General features: G+C 38.2%; 1 protein-coding gene across 8 annotated transcripts in view; it reads left to right on the top strand.

Annotated features, from left to right (window-relative positions):
- The first annotated feature begins 1,417 nt into the window (after positions 1 to 1,417).
- LOC145686297 (uncharacterized) overlaps positions 1,418 to 10,402 on the top strand; it is a 34,631-nt gene continuing 25,646 nt past the window's right edge. The window contains exon 1 of one of the 8 annotated variants that reach the window (XM_081759434.1): positions 1,418 to 1,739. In XM_081759434.1, the coding sequence (XP_081615560.1) occupies positions 1,433 to 1,739 (307 nt within the window). In that variant the 5' untranslated portion in view covers positions 1,418 to 1,432. Of the gene's footprint in view, positions 1,740 to 4,950; positions 5,083 to 5,179; positions 5,205 to 7,103; positions 7,192 to 10,402 lie in introns of those variants that run through there. The other 7 variants (XM_081759435.1, XM_081759439.1, XM_081759436.1 and 4 more) reach the window with 7 other exon arrangements.

Genomic DNA, 10,402 nt, shown 5'->3' with positions numbered 1-10,402 from the left:
ACACCAGTTTGTAATTAGCTTAATGCTTGTTTTCCATATTTTATATGTCGTTATAGCCCTTAGTACGTATATTTATATAATCTAGGTTATTGTTTTATCAAAATCCATATAAACACTTCATTTAGGTATTACCTTTTTTTGTAGTAACTAATAAATTAAACATTTACACTTTTAAATATTGTACATGTATATATTACAAGATGGATTCTCTATATATTATATGTTTTCCGTTGCTATGACGACTTACAAAACATGTCATATCACTATTACAACAGAACATCAATCATAATAACAGAAAAGAAATTGCATCTATTTCTCTTTATATTTTCTTCTTCCTTTTTGAACAGCTTGTGCATATTTTAAAAGCACATTTTGTCCGTAAATACAAGTTATTATATAAAAATTACACAATACCGTTACAGTGCCTTGCGGCTGAATGATCGAAATGACATTTGTTCGACCACTATGGAAATAATCTTCAGAGTATTGGTGAAAAATCATACAAAATATGGCGATCTAAACCTCGTCAACCTGTACGAGCATTTGAAAGAAACATCTCTGGTTGAAAATAAGTAAAATTCAGCTTTTTTTTCTTTTTGCTTCTCATTGTAGTCCTACAGCCGCTGAGTGTCATCTTAACAACATTATGGGCCCATAGGCAGGGCTAATTTTAGCCAAATGAACTTATTGCTCCTAATTATGTCCAAAGTTTGTAGTGTAATGGACTATAACAGAATTTTATTAAAAGTAAATATTTTTGATTCTACAGACTTTGGTGCAGATTGGGTAGAACCTGGAGCCGACCAAAATGGTTCTTAATTGGTTTCCGTACTTCCCAGGCTGATCACGCCCATGGGCAAAACAGTGTGCTGTGAACATTACGACTAAATTTACACATAATATGTGTAATTCTGCTCACGAGATCTCCGGGTAAGTGACATCAAGTCGTGCGTTAAGACATCCTGCATGAGGTGTTGGAAATTTCATCCAAACATATTTTTTACACTAGTATATGTGAATCGCTTGAATGATTAGGGGTCTAACTCCATAACTGAAATTTTACGGAAGTGAAATTTAAAGTTCAGTATCTCATAAACAATTTATAATTGAGCTATTTCGGAAACCAAAACCAAAATTATGTAGCTTATGCACTGAGAAAAATCCGTTATCCGGACAGCGGTATGTTGTACAAATATATGGAACCCTTACGTTTAGTACGGAAATCTGTATTGAGCATACGTTATCCATATACTACATAACTACTGCCTTTTTCTCACTTAGATATTACATCATGTCGCTGCAGGATGTCTGACATCGAACAAACTTCCGTATATTACATATGTATACGTATATTATATACGTCAGCTATATATTTCATACATCCATCTGTATGTGAGATTCTGACCGCCCATGGACAGTTCTTTCTTTCATCATGAGTGACGTCATTGAACAAAGAACAACTGTCGTTTTCTTGCGAGTCGGTTTATGCATATCGTGTCAGGGTGTGGAGGTCGTAACACCCCTCATTTTATATCTTCTACCTTATACTTTTAATACTTTACTACGTAACACGATCTTATTAATTTATTATACGCTTCATATATTTACTAACTATCCAACGATATTTGTTGCCTCGGGCATTAAATTGGTGAAGAAGAACAAGAAGAAGAAGAAGAGTCATTTACTGAACGAGATTTGTTTACAGGTAAAAAGAACAAAGGAAGGAAACAAGAGCCTGAGTAAGTACAATAGTTAAGTATAACATTACTTAAATATTACTTTAATTACCGATTACTTTAGTATAACTCGCTTTAAGCTTAATAAATTACTAACATGTTAACGTGACTTCTGGTTGCAAATCTTCCTATTGTAACCCGTTAGTTAAGAAGAAAGGAATGGGCGAATCTGAATTTTGAGAATTCTTTGAACATTGGCGCGTATAAACTTTTTCTACATTTCAAGGTGCACAAAGTAAATGTTGTGTTTATTTATTTCTTGTTAGACGGTCCCTTCCTCGGAGGAGATTTACTATAACATAACACAGTAAATCTCATAACTTCATAACATGTTTGCTTAGAAACCGCTTTCAGCGCGAATAGCGACTTCGTGTAGTCTAAAAGACTGTTAGAATTTTTGCTAGAATATTTTCACAAAAGCTTTTTTTTAACGTCCTGCGATTATCCACCAAGGTGATGATGAGATAGGTGATATTGGTTGCAAAAAGAAAGTGGGATGGAACGGGAGAATCTTAAAGAGTAATCACGCACACAGTGTTTGCCCACCATAAGCTCACTTGACAGTAGCTGGAATCGACCCATGGACCCAACGCGTCAGAGGTGAGAACTCTACCGAGTCCAAGATTTGTTTCGTGAAACACTGGGAAGAGAGGGAATCAATTTGTGAAAACAGGCGAGTAGCACAGAGAGTTAAAGCACCAAATGTGATGGGGCGGAAATTATTATCAGTCAACTTTACTTAGTTTTACTATGCATGCAAATTTGCTAGCTTATCTGACCTACTTTTAAGCGCGTAACATTCCAGTTTTGGACGTTTCAAATCTGAAAATATTATGTTGATAGGTTTTCGTCATAAATACTTTCAATATAGAAAAGTAATTCACGTGAAATATATTTACGACGTTAGAAGGTCCGTGGCATTATTCACAACTCATGGTTTATAAAAGGTATAAATAATACAATGTATATATGTACTGTATGCTGTACACTTATAACATGAATAAAGGTTTGCAATTTTATTAATAGAGGCCATGATGGGTTAGTGGTAGGGCGTTTACCTCTGGTGCATGGGGTCTTTGGTTCGATCCCAACTCGCGCCAAGTGAGCTTTGTGGTGGACAAATGTGTTCATGTTTTTTCTCGGGGTTCTCCCGTTTCCACCCACTTTCTTCATTCCACCATTTCACTCATCTCTCATCATCACTGTCTCCTTTAGCCTAGCCAGCATAACCGTGGGATGTAAAACTTAAAGATTTCATTTAATTTCATTTTTGGAGTAGTGACTTCGACTTTATTCAGCGGGGGGGAGGGGGGGCTCAGTGGTAGAGTGTTCACCTCCGGTGCTTGGGGACCCTGGTTCGATCTCAGCTCGCGCCGTGTGGACTTTGTGGTGGACAAACACCGTGCTCTTGGGTTTTCTCGTTGTTCTCCCGTTTCCTCCCACTTTCTTCATTTCATCATTTCACTCATTTCTCATTATTACGGTCTCCTTTAGCCTAACCGGCATATCCGTGGGGCGTTAAACTTAAAGATTTCATTTTATTCAGCGGAAAGTCAAAGTTTGGTTTGGAAAAAATCATCGAAATTTATTTTATTTCTTCGGAAAATTCGATTACGTCATTTTAGCGTTTTAGTTCTTCTAATGTCCTTTTAACACGCAACCACCGAGCTATGTCACTGCTTGTGAAGTATTGCTTAAATTGGAGCTTTTGTACGGGGCAACTGTAGTTGCTTCCTCTAAAACAGTCGCCGCCACCGTTAGCTTTGGAACAACTGTCTCGAACAACTCTTAGTACCCGGCACTCGTGAAGAAGCATTGTGTTAAATGGAAGGATTCGTACGGGGACACGGCAGTTGACGCCATCGTACCAATGTATCTTTTTTTCTTTAAAAAAAATCTTAGTTGGAGTACTGATCACAGGCGAAAAAAGCGGAATTGTTTATCACTTTATTTTACGTCACATACTGGTGTTCTCCGATGTCTCAAAACAACTAGAGACTATTCCTATATTCCATGTATATTACAATGCAGTATCATCCCTGTGATGAACGCATAAGATACCAGACTTACATTGTTGCCTTCTTCTTTATATTTATACCATCTTCCAAATTACGTTTATAATATTGATCCTTCTGTAACGTACAACGTGCCCATGGAAGCTAACTAGTCATCTATTAGGTTTTGTTTTATGCACATGAAGCATACATATTAATCATCCGATTTGCAGCCACCGTTAAAGCATTTCTGGATGTATGTTATTACTATTATTGAGTTGAGTTGATTTTGAGTTCAACGTCCCTTTCAGCAGCGAGACTATATGAGTCGGGACCTACTGATTATCGTGGAATCCGAACCACATGAGCTCCCGGCAGGAATCGAATCCGGGTCTCTCACGCCAAAGGCGCGTACGCTAACCGCTTAACCACGAAGGAACTCATTATTATTATTATTATTATTATTATTATTATTATTATTATTATTATTATTATTATTATTATTATTATTATTCAACCACTAAAGGAAGAAGTAAAGGAGGAAAATATGTTGTTGACCAAACCAAACATACATCGATGGGATTCCTCGTGGCCAAGTAGTTAGAACTTCGCTGCCTATGCAGAGGACCAGGTTTGATTCTCGATGGTAGGTACTGTGGTTTGAAAAATGAAATGAAATGAATTGAAATGAAATCTTTCAGTTTAACGTCCCGTACTTATGTCCGCTAAGGTAAGGGAGACGATGAACAAAGCAAGTGAATGATGGAAGAATTGATGGAATGAGAATGTTGGAGGAAAAGGAGTACCCCGAGAAAACCCACGCACACGATGTTGCCCACCCCAAACTTACTTGGTCGAGGATCGAACAAGGGACCTCACGCCACAGAGACAAGCGATCTACCACTAAGCCACCGTGCTCTCTAATGTGGTTTGAATTAAAGCTACGGATCTACGTCTAATGTAGCCTCGGTGTTGTATCTTTCCATGTATATCTTGTGTACTGACAACCCAGTCCCACTACAGAAAAAATACGTGGGTATTGAAAGGTTTAAAAAAAACAACAGAAAAAACAAATAATATATCAGTGTCTGCTATCAGTTGCTTGACGTAAAAAGCATTTTTTTTATTTCCATTGCCCAATAGTAAAATTGCCCGTAGGGGTTACTAACTGGTGGATCTTTTTCATTGGTAGCATTAGCGGGCGGGTTGTCATTATGTTTGTATTACCCAGAATTCAGTAGCATAGAAGTGACTTAGCTTCGTCTTGGCTTGACATTTGATGTGCAAAATTAGTATAAGAAGGAGAGTGGAAACGTTTTTGATCGTGGTCACTCACCTAGGATTTCAAGTAGGTTGGTTTTCTGCACTAGAAGATCTACTATTTTACATTTCAAGTAGTTTTGTTTTACTTTCACCTCAGTGCTGCGAGATTCCGTAAGCTCGTTTGTTTTTTTATTTACGTAAATGTATGAAGGTATGTTTGTAGAAGTAGCAGTTTGTGTAGACTATGTTAATCTTTCATTAAAAAAAAAAAAAAAAAGTTTAATGGGTAATAGTATACATGAGAACCCCCTTATCTGCGTTTCTTCTGTGTTCTATTACCACTTCTACATGAAATATCATAAATTTTCTTCGTAGTGCAATAGTGAGAAGTATCCATGTGCGCAAGACATACGATATGCGTTAAACGCCCCCCCCCCCACACACACACATAGTCATAGATAAAGTATAAGGGCACTACACATGCAGATATAAAGTACAGGTACGTTCATTTTTATTTTCGTATCAGTCGATAAGTAAATAAAAGTCGCTTTGTTACCCCCTTTGTGAGTTCGTACATAATGAATAATCCCTAAAAGTATGAGCGTCCTGCTCCTTCGGGAACTGATGCAGCTTCATGTATACTATATCCGTTTAATGTCCCACGATTATGCACTGGGGCTGAGGGAGACTGATTATGAAATGAATGATTATGATGGAATAACGAAAGTGGGAGGAAACGAGAGAACTCTGAGGAAAAAAGGGGCATGGTGTTTGTTCATCACAAAGCACTTGGGAATAGTGTATTTATTCCGTTAAGCCCCAACAGCTTTTCAACTTTGACAGTAATTACGGGGAAGGTTCTAGAATGCTGGTCCGCACATATAAGTAACGAGAGTTGGTACCCAGGATGGTTACTTTCTTTATCAAAGCTCAATATTCGAATTCACATAGTAAGGCCAAGTGAGCGATAGCGAGTCAAGATTAGTTAGTAGTAGCCAGGGTGATTATTTTATTACGATTCAGTGGTTCTATTAAAAAGAAAAAAAAAAAAAACTGGCATAATTACGTATAAATATATTTTGGTTAGGTTTGCTTAATTTTCGTTCACTGGTAAGAGTGCACTTTGAGCAGAACAAGTGATTTTGGGTATCTTTTAGTTTCTCCCCCAATCCTGCAAATATAAGATCTCCAGTGTTACTAAGCAAAATATAACTAAGCGAGTGACAGCAAGCGAACGGGGTTACACACCCCGCAGGGCTTTGTTTAGTATTGGTTCCAATGTATGTTCTGTTTAAAGTGCATTTTTGCCCGTTCACTTACATAGTAGGTCTGGACCGACGGAGTTTATGGAACTTAACCTTGGAACAAGGATTGAACAGGGAGGAATCCCTGACGTCAGAAGTGACCACTCTACCACTGAGTCACCGTGGTCCGAGCTCTCATTTCATAACTTCTTGGATTAAGTCATTTGAAATCTTGGAGCATTTTGAAATTACTCAAAGGTGTATATAGGTTGCATAAAATATTTTTTCTTTACGTAAGTAATCGAAAAAAATGTCCTATGTTAGAGGAACGTATCTTCACATAGAGTAGTATAACACGGTCATGTCCGTAGCTAAGATGTAGGCCAGGGGGGAGGGCTTGAGAACCCTTTTCGACCATCTTCAGGCCTTCTTGAAACTTTTAGCTTATTGGTATGTATATATGAAAGTAAAGTGAGCTCAAATTAGCTTCCACAAAAATTAACTCATTCCCTTGTCTTAGTAGTTGGAAATACTAGAAATTAGTAATATAATTTTGAATAGTTAGTGATGTGCGATGGTTCTAGCTTATGACGAACTGGTTCCTTGAAATCTCTGGTTAGTTCATATTTGGTCTAGAAAACGTAATTTTCAAAATTAAAACATGTTTTCATCATTTTGGATACATAAATTTGGAATTTAGGTATACATTCCTCCCTTCCCATCTGCGTTAACTTGATATGGAGAGTTGGCGTGTTTGCGATTTGTATTTGTCTTCGCACTTGATTTGATTATTAAACCATAATTGAAAGCCATGGGTATGCACGCAAGCCGCCACGAGAGTCTGCAACGGACATTAAAACAAATGCCTGACGTGGGTTCGAATGCCAGGCAGTTTTAATTTCACCTTTCACAGTGAGACTTGTAGGATTGGACTGGGGTCATATTCTGTGGCTGGTAAAAACTTAAAATAACTGAATTTTAACTTGGACAGATGCTATAGATGTTATGAGACAGAGCATGTTACATTCAGTTATTATCGATAAGTAATAGTAAAGATATAATGTGGTTACTAACAGCAACGTGAAGACCACATAGTAGTTGGTAACTGTATTTTCGTTGTTTTACGAGTGGTGGTTCACGGTATAACCAGATCTGATCAATCAACTACTTGTATTATTACATTTTATTACGTTACAAGCAGTGGCGGATCTAGCCCGGGGCATCCCCCCAGTTTTTACCTTCTAGAACACTCTGGTTACTTTGTTTCCATGTGTTTTCTTTATAGCTGTGCCCAACCTGGGCTAATGCGCCTGCCTGCATTCCCTAATGTCACGAAGATAATTGGGTCTAATTCTCTAGTTGGTATAGTTTAAGGGCACTGTCATAAAAATCGTTCCGTGATATTGGTGTGTACAGCTCACCATTTCAGATGAACTGCGTTAAATAGCATACTAATTATATACCCTGTTGGCATTTAGAATAATATTCCTTCTCAATTCTTTACACTAATTTGATTTCTACTTTACATTAAATATATTGTTACATTGTATTTTAGTAGTCTTCCCCGCTGGTCTAGCGATTTCCGTGTGGCCTTGGGGAACGTGGCTCCTCGTTCGATTCTCGGTGGGAGGGTGGAAACAAATTAAGTTACTTCCACAAACGCGTTTACTTCTATCAATCATCAGTCTCTTTTGGCCTAAGGTCGTAGCTGTGCGACATGAAAAAAGAAAACTAATTTTTAATTCCCTAGTTTGGCTTTTGTGTAGGGCTCCTTGCTGGAGTTGAGAACTTCAACGGAACAGTAAGTTATAGAATTTATAACTAGTTTAATCAGTCGGAAATTATTCCGGTTCCTTGAGATTCATTCATTATTATTTTTTCTTCATAGTTTTTTTTCACTATTTCTAGAAGGAATTAGGTATTAACAAAGCAACTAATATGCAAAAACTCGCTATGCTAAGCTTTGATTCACTTGAATTATTTCTCCTATTCCGTTTAATGTGTTTTGATCCCCAGTTGCGCACATTCTAGTGTTTTGTTTTTAGACCAGGCCCGCAACTAGAGGGGGGCTAGCGGGCAACTGGCCCCCTAAACTTTTCGTGGCCCCTCCAGACCTCAATACGGAAAACACAATTTAGATATTTGTAAGAGAAGTTTTGATGACTTACCCCCCCCCCATATATTCATGGTCCCTCCAAACATATTTGGCTGGTTTCGGGCCTGCTTGAGACTGTACGTTTACCCTGCTGTATCCAGGTGGGAGGTGCAGTAACTCGAAGGGTTCAAATGAAGCTTCTTACGAGAGGGTGACTTTTCTAGATATACAATCAAAGCTATTTATATCTGATGCAATACGAGGGTTGCACTGAAAGTTTCGGGAAAATGATAGAACGCAAGAACATCAAAGTGCATTTTTTTTTTTTTTTTTTTTTTTTTTTTTTGTTTATGAAAGTATTCCCCCTGAGTAGCAGTGCATTTTTATGCAATAAAACCAAATCTTGAAACAGGTATGCCACTCCGAGGTTGGTATCTGTGAAACCTGCAGTTTGTATGCCTCGATGGCTTCTTCTGGAGGTGCAAAAGCGCTTCTCACGCAACATGTTCTTTATTGTTGGGAACAAAAAGAAATCACTGGGAACTAAATCAGGGAAATAAGCCGGATGTCATGACTTCGCTTTCCTGGTCCAGAAAATCACTTGTGGTAGCTGCTGTGTGCGAGCTGGTATAGTCGTGATGCAGAATGATACGGCGGTTGAACTGTTTGCTCACATTCAGTACTTCTGATAGGCATATGGTTGTGTACCATTCTGCATTGACTGTTCTGCGATTCTCCAGTGGGACAGTTGCGATATGCCCTGATTTATCAGAAATTTATGCAATCGTTTGTTTGGAGGCACAGTGTGCTTGAACAAGTTTGATTGGTTTAGGTTCTCGCGGAACACCCACACAGCTTTGTTTCCGGTTCTTACGTATAAATCCAAGTTTCATCACCTGCTCCAATGTTAAACACCGAGATGATCCAGACTTGAACCGTTTCGTTATAACTTTGCACCACTTCACACGGGCGTCTTTTGTGCGCGACTTAAATTGTGTGGAATCCAACGAGTGCAAAGTTTTTTCACACGTAAATAATAGTGCAATATTATTTGTATTTGGCTCATAACAATGCCTAAGATTTCCTGAATTTCGCGATAAGTCACATGCCGATCAGTGTTCATAATTTCACGAACAGCAGCAACGTTTTTTGGCACAATGACCTGCACAATCCCGATCAGTCAGGCTGAGCTGGCCACACGTGAATTCCTGAAACCACCTGTAAATTGTCTGAGATGGGGCTTCATCAGGAAAAGTAGCAATTATCTGACGAACACATTGTTGCTGTGTTTACCCTTGCCGAATATCGTAATAAATCATAATACGAAAATGCTCTATCAGGTCAATATTTGTTCAGGATCACCTCACTTCAAACTAGTACCCTGTAACGGCAAAGATTGAGAGTTGTATACGGTTTATCTTTAGAGTGAACAATATTAAATTACTTGGAGACGGGAAATCTTCCTCATCCCTCTCCGTTCATTCGGATCTTGTGGAAGCTCATGTGATGCGTATTCCACGTTAAAGCTCTAGAACCAAGTCTCAGATAGCCTCGGACCTGAATTGGACGCTAAACTTACTACTAACAACGCTTGTGTAATGACTTGTGGTTTATTAATTGCGAAAGATTGGTAATGTAATGTAATTATAATGTACACTATATGTATTTTGTTAAATCATTTTTTATCTTAATGTCCCAGCATTATGCACTTTAGACTAAAGGTGACGGATGATTAATGAAAGTGAGTGATTGTGAAAGTGATCGAAGCAGGGATCACGTGCAACGTCACATGTGCTACCCATTAGGTCATCTGGGAAGGTTGCGTTTTCTCTGATGACGCTAGTATAAATCATTCCCTTATATTTCATTTAAGGTTATGTTACGAGCATAGTTTTCTCTTTTTTATGCCACAAAGTAGTAGAAGAATTTTCTGAATTTATTTAGTTTAGCGTCCGTTCTAGCAGCGAGGCTATATGAAATATGGACCTACAGTTTTAACATGAAATCTGAATCACATTTGTTCCCACCAGAAAGCGAACCCCGGTCTCCCTCGCCAACTTACCTTGTATA

Source organism: Thermobia domestica, chromosome 5 (genome assembly GCF_964235325.1).
Source record: "Thermobia domestica chromosome 5, izTheDome1.hap1.1, whole genome shotgun sequence".
Classification (NCBI taxonomy): domain Eukaryota; kingdom Metazoa; phylum Arthropoda; class Insecta; order Zygentoma; family Lepismatidae; genus Thermobia; species Thermobia domestica.
Note: the sequence above shows the minus strand (reverse complement) of the source record. Positions and strands in the feature narration are given on the sequence as shown.